The sequence below is a fragment of the Maylandia zebra genome, linkage group LG11 (assembly GCF_041146795.1).
Source record: "Maylandia zebra isolate NMK-2024a linkage group LG11, Mzebra_GT3a, whole genome shotgun sequence".
NCBI classification, from domain to species: domain Eukaryota; kingdom Metazoa; phylum Chordata; class Actinopteri; order Cichliformes; family Cichlidae; genus Maylandia; species Maylandia zebra.
This window is the reverse complement of record NC_135177.1, coordinates 7,460,564-7,484,835: the sequence shown is the minus strand read 5'-3', so window position 1 is coordinate 7,484,835 and position 24,272 is coordinate 7,460,564. Positions and strand designations below refer to the sequence as shown.

The window sequence follows — 24,272 nt, the reverse complement described above, 5'->3', positions numbered from 1 at the left end:
TGGAGTCACTGTACCAAAACACTGACTGGCAAGAGAGGAGAGGGGAGAGTGAAGGAGGCTATTAAAAGACAAAAAAGTGACTTTGTTGGGAACTGTGTAAAGAAAACATGTGAAACATGTTTTCAAACAAGAAGAACTGAAAGACTGAACAGAGATGAGATGTTGCAGGTTTTTCTATTCATTCTGTGCTTGTATGAGTTAAATATTTCTACTCAGTCTGTTTATCACACAACAGTTTCATCTTTTTTTCCCATCCTTTTGGGTTTTTTTCCCCCATTTTGTGTTTCTCACGTCGTGCGTGTTCTTCGTCCTGGAACAAGGTCTTTGCCACCAAACAGACAGAAACGACTCATCTCGTGCTGATTCTTAGAGAACACTGTCACTGCACATGTACAGTATGGTGGGTCCAGATGCGAATGATTGAACACAGCCTTTATTATAGTTCTGTGGAACGCTGATCCCAGCAATACTTAACCTAGTAACACCTTGACTTTCCCTACACTGACAACTCAAAATGACTCAAAAAGTCCAGGAGTACTCTCCCCTTGTGTGATTCCCTCAGTTAGCGAGGGAAAAGGGGAAATCTCCCATATAGAAATGACACTTTGTGTAAATACTCTTGGAGGTCTGGATGAATTTGAGATCCGCTTCAGAATTATAAACATTGGCTCCACAGTCATTCGCAGAGGAGGAAGAATTAGCTGATGTAGGAAGCATGTGTGCCCCAGATTATTGTAATTATTTTATGCTGTTTTTCCTTGCTGACATAAAAGTATTTGGATACTATCTCACGAGAAAGCAGTTGCAGTGTTGCAGTCCTGGGCAGCACCAGAGGCTTTTAAGCTGCTCTCGTATTCTCAAAGTCCGAGCCGTCTCTCCTTTAAGCTTGCGATTTAGACATACGTTTTTAATTCCTTTATGTGTGGCGCTTCCAGCAGCAAGTTGTTGTATTTTGTTTCATTCTGTCTTTTGTTTGCTGGAAAGAAATTTGAATTAGAACAAAATGTTGTTTAAGGTCGAGGCAAACGTCAGTGAGAAGGACCTACTGTTTTAGTTATCCAATTACATGTTTGTTCAGCCTGTCTGCTTAACCTGTAGCATACGTTAACCTAATCAAATATGGCCATCATTTCCCTGACTTTGTTTAGGAAAGTTTTTGCTCTTTGTCTGAAGAAGGATAGGGCCTTGATATGTAATCTGGCTGCTTTAAACATTTGTCAGAATTCAATAATTGCTGTAAACACAGTGTAATCAACTTCAAAGGCTCTGCCAGAGAGACTCGTTTTCACAGATAAAAATGAGCATCTTCAAAAATACACACAACACAACTGTTTCTGTACTAATGTGAACCAGCTTGGCAATACTGAACCACTTAATCAATATCAAGTGGAAAAAAACAGTAGTGGTTCATGCAGTTGGATCCATAAAATGAGCTTAATTTTACAGCTCCATAAAACACTCTTTTTGCCGGAGCACGACTTCTTTATGTGCAGGAGTAAACTTCGATTTTGGATGCTTATCGTGTGCCTATGTGTCTGAACGCTGTGCTGTGTAACATTCGTACAGTTTTGTGAGAGACTCCTTGGTTTTCTTTTTCTTGTCTGTGTTGATGGTGTGTGCAGTGGCTGTATGCATACTGAGTATTTCTACTAAGTATGCATCACTGCTTCACCTATTTTACTTACAACTGCACTGGCTTGGGTCCCGAGTCATTCTAAATCCTTTATATATCAAAGGGGTTTCAGACACTTCAGGCTTTGTCAGTCAGACCTACTGAACACACAGGGGTTGCCAGAGACCTGTAGCAAGCTTTGGATCAGGAATCTTCCTCCTTCCGAGTTTTCCAATAATTGGTGTAAAAGTAACACCGAGGTGTGGGCCTGTTTTTCTTTAACTTGATGAAGATGATTGCACGTAAGGGTAAGCCAGATTCTTAACCACCCCTGCCATGTTCTCTGCTGCATCCAGTTATGAATAATCTATTCCGTGCATGTGTTTAGCGATTAATTAGAGATAAGGCCTCTCAAATTAAAATGGTGGTGGGATTACGTCACTTTGAAAATTGCTTGGTGGGGACACAAATCTGGTTTCAATCTGAGTTCTGAGGAAGTAAGCATTCCCTTCACACCTCGGCATCAGGGACCCACTGCTGAAACTCAGCCTGACATGTTTTATAAAAGCAGTATTATGTCCATTTTCAGAGCAGAGAGGAAGCATATCAAATCTGTTACTGCTAAGAGAGGAAGTGATTTCACAAGCACTGGCCCATTCAGATTTGTGGGAGAAATCGTAGGGTTGTCCCTTTGTGACACGTAGACTCTCAAACACACACAAATGCAATTATTACCAGCGTCAGCTTCGAGCGTGTATTGCTGGAAAGGATCTGAGATGGACTAATATGCACACAGGTCTGCAGGTTCAGTTGTTGAGGATCCAAGGACCCTTTTCAACTAGATCCTTTGCAGATGTACCTGCTGTAGGATGCAATCCAATAAGAAGTCATTGCCCTTAAAAAGTCACTGAATTACTGTCCCTGTTACCCAGGAATGCTCCGTGCTTGGAGCTAGCAGCAGAAGCGACAGAGGAGCAGAGTTAAAGCTAAACAGACCAGGCAAGCTATGTGTCTGTTTGCGTGTGTGCATGTGTGCATGCGTCCATGCATGCGTGCGTGCAGCCATAACTAAGGCGAAGCAGAACAGGAGCAGTGGGGTTGAGGACGACATCTGTGCATTTCAATAAATGGCCCTTGCAGTGCTATTAGCCAGGACAAACTGCAGAGTACTTTAGACTGAAAGTTTGGAGGTGCATCAAAGTTCTGACTGATGTGTAGCCAAGGATATGCAATAAGTACGTCTTTAAAAAGACTTTTGATATAATGTGTTAATAAATGAGTCAGTATCCACCATGTGACTGTAGAAAACGTATTGAGCTGTATAGTAAATCTTAGAATATAACAAAAGATTAGCAGTTTCATCTGTGCAGTCAGTGAATGTGTGTGTGAATTCCATGAAATGCACATCTGCTGAAGCCAAAAGAAATATCTGTTCAGTCTTAAGGCATGGCTTGTTTTTTGTTTTGTTTTTTCTGCAACATGGAGATCTGATGCAAGAATCCGATTATGAATTACGAGCGTGATGAGCCTATAAATTACACCGTCCAGACTGTCATGTTTAACATGCCATCGTGGAGAGCACATGTTATCCAGTGACTTTTACGCCTAACGCAGACTGTTTATAACATTATAACTTCTCTGACATGTAAACTGCATGGGAGATAAATGACTTCTGTAATTATGATATGTTGAAATCAAAGTGCAAACACTGACTTTTAGTATACACCATGTCATTGTAAACAGAGGCCCGTCTTCAGTAGTGCTTTCTCTTAACGTCTTACCATCGCGTACCGCTGTCATGAGGGTGGTTTGAGCTCGAACTAAGCCCAGCTTGTATTGTATATAGAAGTAATAGTTTCCTCCTAAGATCTTGTGTAAATATGATATAATTGGTCGAGTATGAGTGTCTTTAAAGTGCAATCAACGTAATGAATAACATGCTTCTGTTGGGAGTAGCAGGGGAGATGAGTAATGCTGCTGGGCTAAAATAAAAAAGAATAGATTGAGTTTTTGTCATGGAAGTTTGTCAGTACATCAAAGCCAATACACAATTCAGGAAAGCAGCAATTTCTGTTTATTGTGTACTGTGCCAGTGAGAAAAAAAATCAATCAACTAAAGATTGGATTTGTTGTACTTGGCTAAAAAGTAAGTATTTTGTTATTGCCAACTGTGACAAATTAGGTGCATTGTTTTGGTTTTGTTGTCTTGGATATTTTGTTTCTCGCGACTGTGTTCGACTCCTTTTGAAAAAGCTCCAGTCATCAAAAATCATTTTAGTAGCAGTGTCATTAAAGTCCTTCGGTGACTGCGTCTTAGATTCTGCTGACTTGCTTTATTCCACAACATCATTTTCCCCTCGTGCTCTGAGAGCTACTCGGCATTCTTGTTCGGAGCCTTAATTACTATAATTGGTAGATGCAAATTAAGAGCAATTGGACTTGACTGGGGTCATAAATCCACACCTCAGAAGTTGCCGAATTTCTGGCAATTCAGAGCAGACCACCGTAGGCAGGGGTGCTTAACTTACTAAGTAATTGCTGGTTTCATGAATCATAATGCTTATGAATTCCCCCTCGGCACACACACAAGCCCAGTGGGACTCCGCTTAAAGCCGATGGGAGTCGTGGCAAGCTGATTGTGGAGCTCGGCAGCTCTCCACGACAGAAATACCACGGAGGAGCTGCTGGGTGCTAATGGTGTTTGACCGATAACATTTGGAGGCAGGGAGAGAGATGATCAAAACCTCAACTGAACACTTGCCTTTTTTTTAATAATTCATGGATGAGTGATAGTATTCGTGCTGGTGTCAGAAAAACAGTTTGCCTCTTGGATGTTACTTTAGCGTTTGGAAGAGTGGTTAAGCCCAAGTGAAAAAACACACCGAAGCATGCAGTGTTTCTATTTCATGTGTAGCATGTGTTCCTTCACTTTAAATATACTGCTCAAAACCTAGTACTTGGAAAACTTGTGAACATCTGTTTACAAGCCTAATTTAGCTTGACTTTGCCGAATTAAGCTTGAGATCTCAATGAAATTTCTACTCAGTATGTATGTTTTATCAGGAGAGCAGAAGCAGGGCCCCATCTCTCTCAGCACACACACCCATATTCCTATTTACATATAAACCTGCCTCTGTTGAGCATGGAAGTAGACATGTATTGCATGTGATTGTTGGGGAAATGGAGTGAAACACAGGTCTGGGGTTGAGGGTTCAGATTGCGGGTTTCAGAGTGACGAGATCCAGAAGCCAGTGACGCTTGGTATTACCCCGGTGCTTCCTGGCCCTCTGGCCCTGGGCCAGGGATGGGAATTGGGAATCTGTAGCTAGGGGTTGAGAGAGGAAGGTGAGAGACCGTTCAAAGCCATGGGCCACGATGCACCCTGCCCCAAAGGATCCTGGGCAAGCGGCTTCAGCGCAGCCCACAGCTCCCAAATTCCTAGCATTGGGCCATGAGCCTGAACCAGATCCCACTGTGGTTTGTTTTACAACCTTGAACCACAGCTGGCCTTCAAGCCCTCACTATGGTAATTCTACTTTTGCTCTTTTTCAGCAATCTTTTTACTTATTCACCCCTTTGCTTAACGATTCTTCATCCCTATAGCACTATATGTATGTATTTTACTTTTTTTCTTACAACCCACTTTCTCGTCTCGTGCAAGCTTACATCAAAGTCATCAAAGTTTATCAGTATATACGTTACATAACGTGCATAATAACCGTTTTTATATAGTTGCCGGTAAAATTATTTCATGAATCCCATTGCCAAATCTGCTTCACGTTAAGCACTCTGTCCTCCCACACGTCCACTTAACACAAATCATGACCGATGTTCCGCCCAGCACATGCATAGACCCAAAGAATGCTAAACAGAGGAACAGAAAATGCACTTAATCGCCCATTTTTATTAATTTATCCGAGTATCTCCTGTAAAAAGCATTTGGAACATCGTTTTCTTCTTCTTCTCAGTGATGAAGTATCAGTGAACATCTTATTCCAAGTCCTGCATTTTGGATACTAAACACTGCCATGGCTTTGCTATTTTGTCTGCTGTTTCCCACTGAAGGGCTTGCATTGGGTGGAGGGTTTGATTTTGGGCCATAATAAAGTTGGACCGGGGCCTTCATATTTCAGCTCTGATGCAAAATCGGCCCAGTGGCTTTTTGGACTCAAATTGGGTTTAAATAGTGTCAGAAGAGGGAGAGATGTTTTTTAAAATAATAGCCATGAACGCTGTGAAACAGAACATGCTTATTGCAGAGCTTTTGATCCATTTTTATAAATAGCAGAATTTTGTCGTAAAAAATAATGTTTCTGTGGTCTTTTCCTGCAATTAAAATAAGGTTGGCCGAGGAACAAGGGCAAAACTAAGTACTTGTGCTTGAGAAAAATGCCCCTCCCCTCCATGCCTTCCTCCCTCTCTCTTCCCTGCCCTCCTCATCTGTGAAAGCATGTCATTTATGACTTGTTATTTTCATTTTCCTCTAGATTTTCTGTGTGGTAGTGGCAAGCAGATGTCTGATAATGGGATGTGAGACAGAGCAGAAGGGTGTGTTCCACCTGCCTCTCTCTGCACGCTTTCAGTCGGTCCGTTATACTGTGGGCAGAGTGAATGTCATGCTTTCCCAAAGCATTCCCCGACTCCTCTTGGCCAAGCAGTGTGGTCTTCACATTACCAATCAAATATGTCAAACCACCAGTGTTTTCCCCCCACATGTACAACAAGAAAATCTGGCTTCAATTATTATTGCACCCCAAGGGGAACTTCCAAAATTCCTCCCCTCCTCATTTGTCAGAAATGAAGCTCTCTCGTTTCCTGCGATTTGCTGAAATACGTCTTTTGATATTAAATCACACCGGTTTCCACTGGCTGCATGACCAAGACAAATGTTTATCATATTTATTTATGTCACTGAAGATGACCCTGCAGCTCGGCGATGTAGAGGCTTGGCTGCAGACGCTCATGTTATGTTGATTATGAGTAAGAGTCTCCTAAATAAGCTAACGTTAGGAGATAATTTGGAAAGCATATGAGGTAACTGTGGTTTTCTTTAATGTGAAAAATACCGTTTAGGCACGGGGAGGGTGATGGAGGTACTGTTACAAAAACCCTAATGAATCTAGACTGACACATCCCACCCAAATGTTACAGAGCCCTTGGTTTGATTTATATTATACTTTGTTGATAAATGTGGTTCCAAATGTTGATTAAGGATCTGTTTCACTTGTTTGTATGTCAACAAATCCAAGTAAATCCAGTTATACACCTCTGATCTCCCATTGCCATTGTTTTTGTACTTGGTGCTTATTGTCATAACATCACGCTCTGGTAGAGACCTTTCCAGAGCCGCTAAGCAGGGGAAACGCTATATGAAAATTGCCATTGACGTTGCCGAAACAAATAAAACTACTCATGCTGCTGCTACATCTGTAGCCATTTTAAGCTCTTATTTATACCATTTAAGCTCTCATTTGAATTCACCAGCACAAATAAACATATCATAATGAACCAAAAGCCCTGATGTCATATACAGATGTTGAATTTTGATTATTCCTTTTGCCTCATGAATTCGTCAGGATCTTGTCTCTCAAAGGCAAAATAGATGACATCACTTTTTCTTGGCGCTGACGGGACAGTCTTTGCTCACTTGACTGTAGCAGTTTGACTACAAACACAGCGCTGCCCACTCCTGACATATCTCTACATCTCCTCTACCACATTACAGTTGGTGTACACTGTACAAGCCTGTGTTTCTGGAGACGGAAACAGCAGGCCAAAGGCAGTAAGAGCCACTCTCCAGACTACCGTGCTGTCCAGCCAGGGTTTAAACAATGTTTACTGCCAGCGATAAGCTGGCATAAATCAAAACTTTATAAAAGGCAAGTGATTTCACCTGAGGCCTGCAGAGGGTTTTTTTTATCTGAGGTCTGGCTGCACAATTCCTTGGTCTTACATTTAGTCATAAATCATCCCGTAAGAAAAATGTGCTACTAAACCACTGAAAAAGCAGAAAGAAGCAGTCAGTAGTGGTTAGGGCCTAGAGCCAGAACATCTTTACTGGTTCACTACAACAGACTACCTGGTGTACCCCTAGGCTCACGTACTTTATCATAACCAAGCATATAAAGTACAGCCTGACACAACCGAACCTCTATAATAATAACTAAAGTCATATTTTTTGCATTTAGTCTATTTGACATCGGCACCTGCTTGTTGAATCTAATGCAAAGTATATTGCACAAGTGAAATTAAACTTAATTGCATTTAATGTGTCTTACTCTTTCCTTCTTACATGATGACTTACTGAACATCCAAACCTCAAAGTAGCCCTAATATAAAAACTGACTCAAACTTTTTTTTCATTCAGTCGTGCATTGAACCTTGGCATCCTTCGTGACCCGGGCTCAGAGGTGGAGGATCGTCAATACCAGATCGATCTTCAGTCTATCAACATTGGGACTGCTCAGTGGGAACAGCTTAAACCAGAAAAGGAGGGAATCAAAGGAACTACATCAGCAGAGAGTGAGAGGAGCTCCCAGAACCCTGCGCTGGAGTGGAACATGGCTAGCAGGTCAGGAGCCACTTGGATGTTTCATGAGTTGCTGTGGCGAATTTAATTCTGTCTTGTATGTGTATCACAGGTAGATGTCTCTGTACCAATTACTTTTTTTAATTGACTGATCACACTTCTCACATTTTTGATCCAGAGGTGATCACTCCTATATCCCTTTGTAATCCCACTAGGAGGAAATTAATCTATGTTTTATTGATAGTATAAATAAGTAGTAACCCATCAAGGGCTTGACCTCTACTGCATGAACAACCATGATGACAAAATTATAGATGGTTGGTAAACATGGGAAGAATATATATGCATAGGTCAAGTCTGATGAAGTTGCCTACAAATGTGTGGCTTTTAAAAAAAATAATGTTTTACTAGTGTTTCTGATCTTTGTTTTTTTACTATTTTCATTTCTGGTTTGAATCTTACTGGTTTTAAATTTCATATTTCCACCCCAGTCAGGTAGGTGCATGTGTGGGTGTATGTGTTTAATCTGCTAAGAAAGTCTTGTAATTTATATCATTCGTAGTTATTGAGTTAGCTCCCTATCATGCAGCCTCTCCATGCACGCTCATAATTACAAGTCCTGTCACTTTTTTCTTAGACTCGGGAGCTAAAACAAGCATGAGTCTAACAGCCTGTTTGGCCCCACATCCTTTTTTCTGCTCATGTTTTGAGAGGGAACAGGACCAAAAATCACAAAATCATAGGCAAAGGTTCCAGATTTGTTCCCTGTCAACTAAAAATAAGCCTCATGGAAGAATGCAGTGCAAAATCAACACGGGCCTGATTGAGACAGAGTAGTCTCAGGTCATTGGGACTTGCTGGCTGAGATACTCACACCTTTCACACATAGATGGGCACACTTTCCAATGCAGACACAAGCAAACAGTCATACATACTCATTAGGAATATTTTTTTTTCTTTATTGTATTTCTTACACACAGAGACAGTATGATTGTCTTGGAAGAAGACTTTTCCAAGACAATCATACTGTCTTGGAAAACATGATAGTGATGCTCAGCTCTCAGACCTCCAATAAGACCTTTTTATTGTGACAGCCAGACTTATTTCATGGGAGCTCTGTTCTTTCAGTTTCTTCCTGAAAGGCATCTTGCTGCACTTTCTCATAAAAGCAAGCACTGCTTGATTTTATGTGCTTCCTTTGTAGGGCTGTTCGATATAACGATATATATCGGATGACGATATAAAAACGTCTATCGTTTCATTTTACGCTATCGTTTGTTTCGTGGTGTCGCAAAATAAACTGTTTACGGCAATATTTTTTCATCGTCACTGTAGTGGCTATATTAATTTCTTAAAGTTTTCTATTTCTCATATATTTAATATAACCACACTACAGACGGACAAGCAACTGTTTTTATGCGTTGTGGTTAGCAACAACAGCATCGCGTGTTCGCTTGTTTATGTTCCACATAAACCTTTCACAATAAAGCTCAAGATCCTGTTGAGACTTTTCAAAATAAACTGAATCACGTGAAAGATGCAGATTATTTACGGATGAGAAGTAAAAAAGAGCCGCCAGGTGCTAAAAAATAAACCTTAGACTCAAACGTTAGAACAGTCTTTTCCCCGCAGCACGCCGTGTAATAAATACTCACAAAGAAAACTGCGGCCGTTACAACTTATGTCTAGAAATGTATAGTTTCATGCATCTGTTAAAACACTCAATTCCAGCTACATGACGCGCAGCTGGAAACACTTCCCGCAGGTCGAGCTGCCCGAGATTCACAGAATTTACAGAAAATGTTACATTTTTGTGATTTATGTCGTTATTCGGACGATAGAATTCTTATATCGGGATATGAGATTTTGGTCATATCGCAAAGCCCTGTTCCTTTGGTTTGTGCTTTTCAGTATATTATCACTACTTCTACACCCCCATGCTACAGTGTTGTTTGGCCTGTTTGTGCTGTTGGCAAACAGATATACTAAATCACAATGGCAAAGTAAAAATAATGGGGTAAATGTTGTTTATATCTTAAAAATGGGTCATTTTAGCCTTTTGCTGGGTGACAACTAAGTAATGTGATTTATCATAATATATTATGCATTATTTAACTTTGGTGGATATAAGTGAAATGTTAATGTGAAATTAAAGCAATGGATTATAAGGTATTATAGCAGTATAAATAGTCGGTCAATATGTGGTTGCTAGATAACATGTCATATAATCTGATATACATAAAAACCATCAAGTACCTAAGATATATCTGTGTATCTGTTTGGTGGCTCAACTCTATAAAGAGATCATGGACACAGAAACAAACACACAGAGATTCTTTGTATTATAGTAAGAACTTCCTCTGTTTCTTGTTGGATTGTGAAAAGATAAAAATTCTTAAACCGTTGTGTTCCCTTTCCAAGAAGACAATGGAGTTTAATATGCATGGGATGTTATCTCTAAACTCTACCTTGATGTTTTTCTGTTGTCTGTGCACCAGTTTTTATTCGCTTGTCTCTAATCCTCCAATCCTGGCCAGGTCAGCTGTAAAATAGCTCTTTTAGGTAGTGGACTTGGGCCTATATTTGTCTTACATTCTTACTACTGTGTCAGAGACGCTCACAAGAGCAAGGGGCTTCTGATCTTTAATCCAGTCACATTCTTTCTTTCTTTCACTCAATATGTTTCTCTGCAATGGGCCTAGTGCCAAGTCCACATTGTCTGAAAGGGCAATGAGGTGACATTCTGGGCTCTCACTTTGGGCTCCAGAAGATGCTAAAAATCTTTAGCATAGATTTAGCTGTCGTAAGACATACTAGAGTGGGTCTGGATTTCTGTTTCAAACTTGATGATTGTATGACCTAATATGTAACAGTTCTTTTTGCACTCAAGAGGATTGACACCCACTTTTATGGAGTAAAGGTCACTAAAGTTTGACTCCTGTTTATAATCAGAAGCTCCTAGCTCTTTATCACTGGATTGTCATTCTTCTTTAGCGTATATTTCTTTTCTGATGTTTCCTCTTTTTCCATTTAACTCCGTAAGATATCGTTTACACAATTAAGGTATACATTTATAGGCAGGTGTGTCTCTATGGTCATACTGATAAGGTCAAAGTCAGTAGTGGTGTTGGGGTCTCGTCCCAGCTCTTCCATTTAACCTTAAAGCAATGCGACTCCCCTCGCTGTAGCAGAAACAGCACTAGAAGCTCGGCAGGGCTTTGGTGCACTGCAGTGTGCTGCGCCTCAGCTACCAACACTACCAAGTCATAGCTGAATGTGTGAGAAAATTCCAGGACACTGAGGAGAGGGGAGCCAAGTTCACAGCTTTACTTGTCTGCTGCAATCATTAACAGAAATACACCACCTTGGTTGCAACAAGTTTTGACACACACCACTTCTAAAGTTCACACCTTTTCCTTTTTCTTTACATTGATACCCTCTCTCTCCCCCCAGCCTTAGACTCACGGTATGTTGATTCTGCTGCTTTCTGGATTTAATTCCAGTAGCGGCTGATCTGCAGTGGCCTCAGTTTGCTTCCTGAGGTTTTGTGAGGAAATTCCAGCACTGTGGATCCACTGACAGGATCTGTCCTCATCACAGTTTGTAGTTGCTGGCTAGGAAAGACCTTGTGTCACAGAGCTGCGAACTCTTCCCATCGCCCCTCCTATCAGTCGCCCAGTGCAGGCTTCCCTTTTGTTCATGCCACTGATATTCCAATTTACTGATTATTCTGCGTCCCACTGAATGAAACAAAAGTCAATCTTTCCATATTTTGTTTTTGTAATGACCCCATTGAAAGGCACGCGCACATACACAGAACCACAGGATTCTCCAGCCCACTCAGAGACTTCCATAATACTGGTAAACTGAGCTTCGGGGCTCCTAGCCTTGCTGGTGAATGATAGCACCTGTCCCCTGCAACGAGACACTCATTGTTTCAATCCCCGTCTGAAGGGAGATTAGCCAACACCAATTGGCCTCACAGATCATTTCACCTCTGAATTAGTCCTCCCTCGAACTCCCCACTCAAAGAAATGTGTCAGAAAATAATCCCTTAAGGGCACTGGTAATGCACATTTGTGTAGCAGAAGTGAATATGATATTGTTTCTGGTTAAGAACTGTACTCAAGGCCACCTAGAAACTGGGCCTTTTATAATCCCAGCCAACTATAAATATTGGAAGCTGTACTGCTTGATTGTTTTAATAGCAGCAGATGTGGCAATTAACACCACCTTATAAAGCCCACTTGTATATTTGTTTTACTGCTAACAAATGTTCCCACAAATATGACTTGATTGTGGGAATGAACATTAGTGAAATGGAGAGTTGATATGAGAAGGTTTCAGCTCGTTCGTGTGTATACAATTAAGAGCTGTTCCCAAATGAGTCTTGTCTCACTCAGTCTCTGTTCAAGCTTGCAACTAAAATGCGTAAAAGAAGAAATGTAAAAAATCTCAGTGATGGCAAAAACCTTACAGATCGTTTATACGAGGGGAAGATCAATTTTGAAGTCTCTGTTGTCAAGTTTAGCTTTTCCTCTAATGCTTTGAATCTTAAAACCTAGAACAGCCTTGAAATGCATGTTTGCCTGTCAGCACGACAATAAAACTCTGTTGTGAAGACTTTTTGTGGTTTCAACTGTGTGGTGTTGACGTGCCATCCCCAGGCAGATGGGACGGTCTCACAAAGATTTTTTAAGTACTAACCATGAAAAGATATTAGTAAACAAAAGGAGGGGAGTTTTAGTGAAGATAAAAAGTCCTTTAGGTTTCTATAAGGTATACAAAAGCTTGAATACATTTTTCATGGTTGAGAACAACAGTAGCAAAATAGTAGTTGATGAGGTGTCTGATCTCTGTACAGCATCCGGAGACACCAGGAGCGCCGGGCCATCCTCACGCCGATCCTGACTGACTTCTCTGTCCGGGTCACTGCTGCTCCAGCTATCATCTTCAGCAAGAACCTGTCCCCTGACAGTGGACAGACAGAGGTGAGCATCCACTCAGCGCTACATGAAATACTGCGCATGAATTATTTCTGTAGAGAGTATTCAGATTTTCTGAATGAAAATGTCTCTGCACTGTAGAAAAGTTAAAATCCCCCGGAACTAGGGAAAATTATATCGAAACGTCAAAGTTTAAGTCTGAGAATAGACAAAGATTCTTCTTGTGCCCTTTGACCGCGACCTGTTACAACTACGACTGCAGCCATTACTCTCACAATCCGTTGCTCATATGAAAATAGACATTGATTATGTGAGATGTCAAAAGTATTTACATTTTCCTCCTAACGTACAGTAACTTACTCATTAGGAATCGGCCGTCCACCATGTAATGGGAGGTTTTTGACCCCGAGAGTTCAAACCTTTCTGCTTATACAGCTGATGTTTTCTGGCACCGCTCTCTGAGACTTCCTGCCTCTTTGATGCCTCATCCGACCACGCTAACGTGCCCCTTGACAATGCATAACAGCTAATCCATAGTTTGTGCTTAGACACACACACACACACACACACACACACACACACACACACACACACACACACACACACACTCTCTCTCTCTCAATGTGATTTGTGTAACTCCCTCAGATATGGAAACTCAGAGCCAGGAACAACAAAACACAACTTTGAACTAAGTCGTGTAGAACAATTTCTATAATAAAAATCATATTCATTTTGTCTAACCGCTAACTACTGTTAGCAGATTTATGCATGGTTCCCACACAAATGTAAAAGCTATTGCTAATGAATCATTAATGTATTGAATGTATTATAGCAGTATGTGGTTCCTCGCCAGGCTATTCTGTAACTGTTATTGTAACCTTAACATGTTCGACCAGTCACTTTGACCGCTAACAGAACTACTAATATTTATAATGTTAATGCACTTCTTATGTTACTATAAATCTAAATGAGAAAAAAGACAGTAGTGACTTTAATTTAAAGCTCAGAATTGACAAAATAAAATTTAAAAACAGTGGCAATACCCTTTGTGGGTTATTGCGCTAGGTCTGCCATGTGTGCGTGTGTGTGGTTCAGTCCACAGTGTTGGTGAGTAATATCCTTTTAGATGTAACCTCCAGCCTGAGTTTTGAACTGCTGGCTGTGGGTGGGACCCCAGAGAGCACAGAGGGAAGAGCGGAAGAAGAGACAGACTTAAGTAAAGATACAAAGATAGTGAGGAGATGGAAAGTAAATAGAAGCGTATACAAGTTACAAAAGATGTTTTCAATGCATTTCCTGTTCTCTCCTCCTACTTCTTCTGTTCATTTTGTCCCCCCCCCCCTTTTTTTTAACTCCCTTTTTTCTCTAGGAGGTGGTGGTGTGTGGCCACTCTCTGGAGGTTAATGTGACTAGCAGTCTGGATTTCTACCTCAGTATTGCTCAGGTCCACCTCCTTCATCAGCTTCTCAGAGACAACATGGTGGGGATGGACGCTCCAGAGAAAGGCTTTGAGGTACATTATAGTGACGTTCCAGCACTACATACAAAATCAAAACCACCCCCTGTTTAAACTTAAAGATGTTTAAACAGTCAGCCTGTGCAGCAATACACAGTTCTCAGTGCTTCTGTCTACCTGAAAGTCCTGTGTCTGTAAGCATAATCTCACACTGCTTGCGATTCTGGATCTCCTCCATTTTGGTTTCAATTTAACTTAGAGGAGTCAAATCTAGTGAGTGGCTTCAGGTGGTTTGCACTGAATCCTCTCCCCGAGATGTCTGAGGACAGCACATGTCAGCACTGGAGGACAGATTTGCAGTGATCCCTCATACCCATGAATATTAAAGAATGAGCATGCACTTGGTTGGGCTCCTGATCCTGGCCTGGCTCCTTTGGTCCTGTAGACTGTGGGTGAAATCACACCAACTAGTGCTCACATAAACATATGCAACACAGGTCACAGTGACATCAGGTGGAATTTTGACTCACACATTCATGCACAACACAAACGTCTTGGTCCATATGGGCACTTACATACTGACAAACAAAGCTACATACATACATAGTATGGACATTTTAGCTGGAGTAAGGTTATTTGAGTAGTTTAACTATGGTTTCTGTAATACTAAAGCTTTGTTTCTTCGGTGTAACAAACCTGAAGTCATGTGTGACTAACAACTCTTTTTATTTCAGGAACTTTTCCTGTAGATATGTGCTGTGCTGACATTAGCTGGATACTGTACATCTGCCAAAAGATCACTTTGTTGATACAATTATGGCTTATTAATTTTTACCCACTAGTCTGCCACAAGTTCACATGAAGCCAATTACTAATCATTGAGCAGCGCAATGCTTGTTTGCTCAAAAATCTATCATTATTATTTCCCAATACTGTGCTCTTAACTATTAGCCGTGACTATTTTGGGTGAATCCAACACATTTAAATATTTACTCACTCAGAGCAAGGCTGTTCTCTAATGTGGGCTTAGTTTACTGCGCTCTGCTCAGCTGCAGCTTTCAGGGCCCTTCCTATTGTTTACAGGACAGGGAGCTCCCAGGCGCCATTTGCCCCGTCTGACCGCTTAATGAAGCTTTCTAATGGAACACAATATAAAAATATTTACCAGCTGTGGTGAGGATGGGAGTTGTAGATGAGGGAAGGGGACAGGGGAAAGAAGAACGGGGGTAATGGGATGAAGTGAAGTGAGTTGATAGTGATTTTACTGTTATCTCCTCTTAACATTCTTTATGGGACGATGTGTGCTTAAGTGCAATGACTGCGTCAGATGACGCAGATAAAGGCCTCTGTAACCTGAAGTAGGCTTTCTCAGGCAAAGTAACAAGTTAAACTTTGTAATCATGTAATCACTGTACAATATAAAATGGATTAGGACAACTTGGACTAATACAACCGTGTAGAAATGGATAAGAGAAAGGCGCAGTGTGAAGTTTCCTTATTTCTTTTTTGTTCTTCATTTGTTACTTGCACGGTAAGACCATGGGAGGTGCCTGCTGTGCATCTGGTCTTGATTTGGGTGATCTCTGAGCCCTCACCCTTGACTTGTAATGATTCATGGCTTGATTCTGTTGAGGGGCAGCTAACGGCTACAGAGGGTTCATCCAGGTTCAAGGCAGGATGAGAAATTTAAGCAGCTATTCTGGGAGGACTATTGGCAACTGTTTGAAAACTGCAATATGTTATCCACCCCCCCAAAAAAAAAAAATTGTTAGGGTTCACCCTTCAAGAAGGGTGATTTAAATTGGATTGATCACGGTTTATTTTTTCCATTAATCTCTAAAAGCAATGAAATGTAATGCAACGTAATGTATGTAGCAGCATCAGTTTTGCTCAGCTTTGCAACACCTTGGCTCACAGTGCAGTCCTGACATGCACCCGAAACATTCCTCTGTGAATTTGGTTTTCTTGTTGAGCTTCTCCAGCTGGAGGAGATGAGATTCCAAATAATGTTAAGGACACTGTGACAGTAGCCGCTGTGTTTATGTTTTTACCCCCAGGCTTTTTCCTAGTTTATACAAGTTTAGGAGCTGTCAATTTTTTGTGCAAAAATATGCATCCGACTGTTTTTATTACTTCTCTTTTTTCATCTGGATTAGGTGAAGTAGAAATTACCCACAAGGTCCAGAATGATGTAATATCAATCACTGCTTTTTGAGAAGTTAGATGTATTTGTGATGGTTCAGCTTTCATGTTTTTTTCATGTATTTCCACACATGCATTTTTAAATTCTTTTGGTCACAGTTATTAACAAGGGGAGGCTATTATGACTTTTCTGCTTTTACCTTATTTATGTCATATGCATGATACAGTGTGCCTTACTGTTTTATAGCAGTGACATTACACAGCATAACAGTATCATTAACAGTGAGCTCAGTCAGTGTGTCTTCACCTCTGTGCAGCTGCAGAGCTCGGAGGTTATACTGAATAAATGTGGTCTGGCTTTGACTTTTTTGGACATTCTGTAAAACTATTTGTACCTCCATCTATCTCAGTGTCGTAAGTCTTTTGGCAGCTGAGTCTGTCCGGCTGCTTGGCCCTTCAACAGGGAGGTTAGTATGACTTAGACATGATCAGGTCTGGTGTGTACGGATCTACAAAAACCCATTTCACAAGCTGCAGAGCCCTCTAGTGGTGTTTTGAACTAAGGCATTTAGGCCCCACTCCCACCCCCTGCTAACACATTTCACCCACTGTCATCATAGAATATCAGAAGTACATACCCTGACAGTGTTCAGAGTGTGGGTTAAGAACAGGTAGAGTCAACAATCTTCAGGTTTCATGTAATAAAGTTCAGATGTCTTTCCATTTGTAATTTCCACAGTATTAGAAACTGGATTTGGAATGTCTTTTTTTAATTCAATCCCAGCTTCAGTAATGATATTTATAGAATTTGGCATTTTTTGTTTGTTCTTATTTTATACAACCTGTTCAAAAGATTAAATTAAAACCAGGTCCCAGAACTCAAGCATCTGGTACAGGGGAGTTGTTTTTGTTGTGCTCCAACAAACCATCTCCGTTCTCACAGTCAGCACTGTCCCCAGCTAGAGTTTAAATTAAACACTGCTCTTTACTCACTCTCTCTTATTTCCAAATCCTTTCCTCTGATTTTTTTTTCTTTTTTCTTAGCATGCTGTTTGTCTTGAACAGATTCTCCACAATCCCAGGCACTCATTTCAAACGGTTCCATTGCCCCTCACAGCTGTGTTTTATTGTCTTGGTTAATGAATTTGTTTTGTAGGGGCTTTTGGGTTCCCTGGCAGTGGTGAGGCAAGACACTCGTTCAGGCAGCGCGTTCAAGTGTTGTGTGTGATTTCAGTCATTTCTAGACACTGTGGCTGTGTTCAAAGGAGTCTGTCCACACATACACATTGTAATGGCCTTTCCATGCATACATACAGATGTTAGATTTTTATTTTCTCATAATCTCTTTCATACCCTCTTATTGTGCTTTATCGACAGTTACCAGTTTCCACTTAAAATGATTGAGATGCAAAACATGTGCTTCTTTATGACCGAACAGCTGATTTCTAAGCACTAGATAAGCAGATGTGTTGCTCCTTGAATCACTTCATCGTAGGGATGTTTATTGCAGCATTATGATCCATCATTTTTTGTGCTCGATGTTAATGATGATAAAGTGAGGCTGAGTTCAGTTTAAGCAGCAGGAGGACCCTCAGCCAGGGAGCTATGAATAGATGATGGAGCAGTTTGTGGTACTTATCTCACTGCTATGTCATCAGCTGTGTCACCAAGCAACACAGAAATGCAGACCCATACCACACACACACACACACACACACACACACACACACACACACACACACACACACACACACACACACACACACACACACACACTCTGTCATACACATTGTTTCCAGATTCTCAACATGGCAACTGTATTCTGCTTTTATTTGGGAGCCAGGACTCTTAATGGTTCTTTATGACTGAACAGCTGACCCGTGTGTGTGTGTGTGTGTGTGTGTGTGTGTGTGTGTGTGTGTGTGTGTGTGTGTGTGTGTGTGTGTGTGTGTGTGTCAGCTCTGCTATGACGTTATTTGTTCTCTAGAAGACAGAGTAAAAGATTTAGATGACAGTGTGTGAAAGTGTGCAAGTTTGTTCCTGACAGTCTTTCAGTTATTCTGTATCATTTTCTGATTTTACTGTGTGCCTTTTATACGCTTGCTACAGTAATAAGCAAACATATTACAAACATATTATTTTAGCAGTGATAATAATACTTTTTTATTTTTATCACTCTCTTTCACACACACACAGACACACATAGTAAAAAAAGCACATACAGAGGCAGCCCGGGTCAGCCATGTGCTCGTACCACAGTGTTAGAGGAAAATACCCTCTGGTGCAGGGGAAGTCCCGGTCGGCTTCATCTTCCACCTCATCCTGGGATGATTACACGCATGGGAAACGGGGATTTAGACTTCCTCCAACACTCATGTACACACACACACACACAAACAAACACACATATATCCCCACTGATGCCAGTGCCCACACAAACATGTAAAGGGTTGTATACAGGTTTACAAGATGTTATCAGGTTGGACTGTCTGAAGTATAAATCCTAGAAAATACATCAAGTTCGCAGTCACCCATTATTGCCTTCTCTCTGTTTACCTTGTCCAACTTTCTTTCCCACACTGTCTATCCCATTCAATCTTTTCTCCATCGTGGAACTGGCACGTCTGCTTGCTGGAAGAGTGTTGGCTCTTCCATAGCTAGCTAGTTACTGGACTAAATGGCTGCTATTGGGCAGGGTTCCTCCTCTGGAGACAATAATACTGTGCTGTTACATCTGTTTAGTCTTAAATGTCTACCCTTAAGGAGGCATAGTGGCTTTTTTTTCCTGAAATAATTGTCCACACAGCCACACTCAACTACACTTACTAGATTTAAAAACTGTCCCTTATAAAAAAAAACGAGTTTAGTGTGTTTTATGGTTTAAAATAAAATGTCATAGTGTCATGTATACTGATGTGCCATACTGTTTCGTGATGGGGCCTCCTCAGAGCTCCCATTAGTCTGGGATTACATGAGCAAACAGAATACAGTTCTGTGACAGGTCATCCTTTCAAATATCTTGAGAATTTTGCATAATGTTAAGTATAATAACCAAATAAAAGTAACTCACTCTTACCAAATACTGCTAAATGTTACTGTGGGAGCGTGGAAGCTTGATGGCCTGTATATAGCTCTCTTTCACGTAGGAGTGTTAGCTGGATGTCAAAAGCACGTAGGACAGCTTATCTTAGCCACGGTGCTGTTGACAAGCTTGGCTCAGCGAGCGACCTGCGGCCGAATCCTCGTCTGTATATGTTTAAAGTAAACCGTTTCCCAAGCCACTCCTCTTTGTGATGAGTGTTTCATATTGTCTTGTAGCTGTTGAGCTTTGAGAACTCGATTATCTTTCTTGACCTCTGATCTTTCCAGGACAGTAAGGTGTCAGAGGATCTTTTCAGTGCTCTGCTGGCCAACAGAAATAAGGAGACATGAAATGAGGGTAAAAATCTAAAGCATGGAAAAGTAACAGAGCAGACAGTGGAGACAGCTTGAGAGAGGTTTGCCAAATGAGAGAAGAAGGAAGAGAGTAAGGAAGAAATGTTCAAAGATGAGTACAGCGTCTGAATGTGGTGTTTGCTTTGATTCCTGTCTCCGTCCAAAGAATTTGTCTGTAAAGCTGGGAGCTGATGTTCCTGAGAGGTCAGCTCTTAACCAGTCAACCTGGCTATTAACCCTCTCTGAGGGCCAGATTCCTTTCACCCTGACCTTTTCCCATCCTGCTTAGCACTATTTTCATTCGCCCGGTTGCTGCTGAGAGGAATAATAAATAAAGCTCCTTGTGCAGCTGTCTCCTTTTCCATTTTGGCTGCCTTAGATCTGTAAAGTAAGTGTCGTCTCAGCTTATCTTAAACATACATATTTTCATAGCCAATGTTCATCTTGCTGCCCTTCTTTTGTTATGAAACCATATCTTTTTCTTTTTTTCCCTGTGTCTAACTGACCCTTCTGTGTGAATCAACTGCTAATTGACAGCCAGTCATAACAGCTCACCTTCCCTGTTCAGCCTCTGCACTCCAACCAACCTTCTTCTCAGAGCATAACCGTGGCACATTCTTAAATTGGCCCCTTGGAAACTCAATCTATTTGAGATCAGTAGCAGCTGAATTTGCTCTCTCCTCAATCGGTTTTGGCAAAATTGGCGTGAAAACTCCAGATAAAATCACAAAGCTCGGAATTCTGTTAGAGCAGGGAAACAAATGGTGCCTTTGAGGAAAGGCAGGAGGCCCCCGCCGTGAACCCAGAGATCGAGTGACAACTCAGGTGAGCAGGAGTGCCCTCTCTCTCTGCCTGCAAGGGAAACAGGGTCATAAACCCAGGGGACTAGTAAAAGCAATGTGCAGGCCAGCTAGCAGACACTATGGTAGATTTTGTTCAGTGTAAAAACACAGAATTTTTGTCCAGTGAAGTGAAAAGAGGAAATAGTTGTGGGGGTATTTTTTCTTCCATCCACCTGTAAAAGCAAGATTCCACCTAGAAAAACAGGTGATGGGGAAGATTAAGTAACTCGAACATTGCAATAAAAGTGTGAGTGTGTAGTGTCTTTGTTATTCTCCTTTTTCTTTCTTGTCTTTTTGCGTTATGGTCTGCAGAAGCATTGAGTTCTGCTAAAACAAAATGCGACATCCTTAATTCGGTTAATTGAAAGATTCACAAGAGGTCATTCAGCGACGAGAGTAGTTGTAATGTGTACTGCATTATGGCGTGAGTTATTGTGCCACATGTGTTCTTAATGTTAGTGATGGAGGAACCGAGCATTATTCCATGTATACAAGAACTGTTATCTATCAGTACATTTGTGAACTGAATATGTTTAAGTTTGCGACTGGAACTGAAACCTGATAGCAGCGTGTAAAACCCACATGAAGCCAAGGTAATGACAGATATGCACGGGTAAGTTCCATGTAGTCACCGGAGACACAACTGAAAAACGTAGCTCAGATGGTTTAAATAATCAGGACGTGGGCTTGATTTTGTACTTCACCTGCTTCAGTTTGTCTTCTTGGATGAGCTCCAGTGTACATGTCAAAAATGAATCACCAGATGCCCCCTCACACAGGTGTTTCCTTCCATGTAAGCTGCTTCTGAATCCCCCCAGCCATCCATGCAGTCAGTTTATCATTACTTTGAACATGTGAAATTGTTTGTTCTCCTAAAATGAGCCTTTGAGCTACGTTCATGTTCATTTTTCTGTCTGCAGATCATTTTTTTTGTTAGTTTAGCCTTGTCCTCTACAGTATGTTTCCATTATCAGGGTCCTTCTTGGTCAGCCAAGTCAGGGGATAGGGGGTCTTACATAATTCTCCTTTGAGAGCCTAACATGCAGAACCCGAGAGCTTTTGTCTCACTCGACCCTCGTAGCTAATCCAGGCACAAATTACAGGAAGATTACGTCAATCCTCCTGCTGTAAATAGACAGAGAGCCAGGATTGTTTTTGTCTTCATGCCACTTTTGAGTTTTCAGTGCAGTCTTAAGTGCATATTTGTGTGTGTCTCCTCACTTATGAAGCAGTGCGCTCTTACTGTGTCTCTTTTCGAAATTGTGAGCGTGTATGTGCGGGCTTCCTGGAGCGTGAGCTGATCACAGCAGCATCGCTCCCAATCTTGTATAAGACCACCTGGTGAGCATCTGCCTCCTACACCTCCCACCCTGTCCTGCTCCAAACAGCCTCACATCACCTCAGGACTCTGTTGTTTTCCCCTGCTGTTACTCTCTGCTCACAAACTTGTAACTAAAGCAGAGAATACAGAGATGGCTGGCAGGCAGCACAAGTTTCAGAAGAACACTCCACGACTTAATGAAAGGCATTTCTGCAGCTTTTTGAAGTCTCTTAGACATTTGCTTTCTTGAACCGCCAAGGTCATGCTGAAGACAATGCAGTTTGAGGTTTCTTTTGTTGTTTGTTTGTTGAAAACATAGCGCCAAAGCTAATGATGTATGGCCAAAACCTCGGATGAGAAATCTTAAGGTACTTTGCTGCTTTATTCTTTATTGTGAGACCATGAGCGACGGTGCGTGTCACACTTTGCTTTGCCAGTGAAAATGTAACGAGCGATGAGATGTGTCAAGAACGCAAAATCGCTGCCAGTGTCTTCACAGAGACACCACTGGTCTAACATCCTAAAGTCAAGCTCCGAGATGTCTCACAGTAGCTCAGCGAAAGGGACTTTTATGCCCACTTTCAGAAACAACTTTGACCACCGTTAATCTCACCTCACTCAGGGACTTTTGGTATATACTGGAGCCTGTATTTTAGATTAGAAAATTGCTCCCACACAGATCTCAAAAATAAACAGGGATGGTGAGGGCTAACGAGAGCCAGTTGTGCTCTGCTCCATCCCTGTGGAAAAACAGAAGTACGTCTGATGAATATTCTGCTGCTGTGGGGGCTAGGATCATAGCGGCTCAGAGAAAAGACAGACCCCAGGGTGCTTCTGTCTCACTGTGACTTCTCATCATGGTTTTTTCCCCCTCATCTGGCCTTCAAGTTATTGTAAACAGGTACCCGGTAAAATGTTATGAGCCTGGGTGCAGTTGTTTAGGTATATCGGACGGGAGTCGGTATGTTTTCATATTAAGTGCATAAAGGCCATCAGGCGACATTTATCAGCGGTGTTCGAGCTGCCAAGTCCTCCATTTAGCTTTAAAATTTCACTTTTGTAACTCTGCTTATTTAGTTTATCTTGTATCATGTTCATTATTAATGATGGAAGCATTTGGTGATAAAGTCTGTTCAGCAGTGTCTGATTGCAGCCAAGAGATTATGTCGGATGAGCAGAGAGAGTCTGTGTATCATTTCTGAATACTTGCATCATGACGGTCGGGCCGCTTTCCCTCCTTTGTTTGTTTTCACTAACACACTTGTGTTGTTAATCTAGAAATTGTCTTGTGCCGTCTTTTGAACGCTTCCTTCGGCGAGTTAGGCAACTGCATTGCATCCTGATTATATAAAGAGCTTGTGCTATTGTTGCGATATGGGGTAATTCCTGCACGTCCTCACAGTCACCCCTAACCTAAGCAGTAGATTTGATTGGTGCGACATAATTGTGAGGATTTGGGTTTAGATGGTGGATCTGACGGGGGTGACTGAAGCAATACATCTCCTGTTGAGCTTTAAGGGTGGTGTCTGTCAAACTTTTTAAGTCATTCTTGATTGCCAGAGATTTGGAGCGGGGCACGGTGGGTTTGGCGAGCTTCTCCAAGGGCCTGGAGTCACACTGGGAAGGCCTCGGGCTTAAACTCAACGTGTTGAGCACACTACTGTAGCCTGCGTAATGTCAGCGCTCTGGATGCTGCTCTGATGTACTAAGCAATGGCAATCTGCATTCTATTTGTAGCAAAATATTTGTAAGCAAGCTAATGTCGTGAGCAGGCATGAGAGAAAAACGTTTTTGAAGTTCAATTATAAAACAGAGGCTTTGGTCGCCACATCTTCCAGAGCCAGGTCTTTGTTGAGAAGCAAACTGTAGTTCCCCAGATGGACTACATTAACTCGCTCTCTTTACAGTTGTTCTTTCCATTCTCCCGCCTTTATCATTTCGCATCTTTGTTTCTGGGCCAGAGCTTTTCCAAACTATAGGGCAGCTGGA

At 41.5% G+C, this 24,272-nt stretch overlaps 1 protein-coding gene across 3 annotated transcripts in view; it reads left to right on the top strand.

Moving 5' to 3' along the window:
- vps13b (vacuolar protein sorting 13 homolog B) overlaps nt 1–24,272 on the top strand; it is a 299,476-nt gene that overhangs the window by 184,346 nt on the left and 90,858 nt on the right. For all 3 annotated transcript variants that reach the window (XM_004560029.5, XM_004560030.5, XM_004560031.5), the window contains 3 exons: nt 7,980–8,183; nt 13,006–13,132; nt 14,457–14,600. In XM_004560029.5, coding sequence (XP_004560086.3) covers nt 7,980–8,183; nt 13,006–13,132; nt 14,457–14,600 — 475 coding nt within the window. The remainder of the gene's footprint in view (nt 1–7,979; nt 8,184–13,005; nt 13,133–14,456; nt 14,601–24,272) is intronic.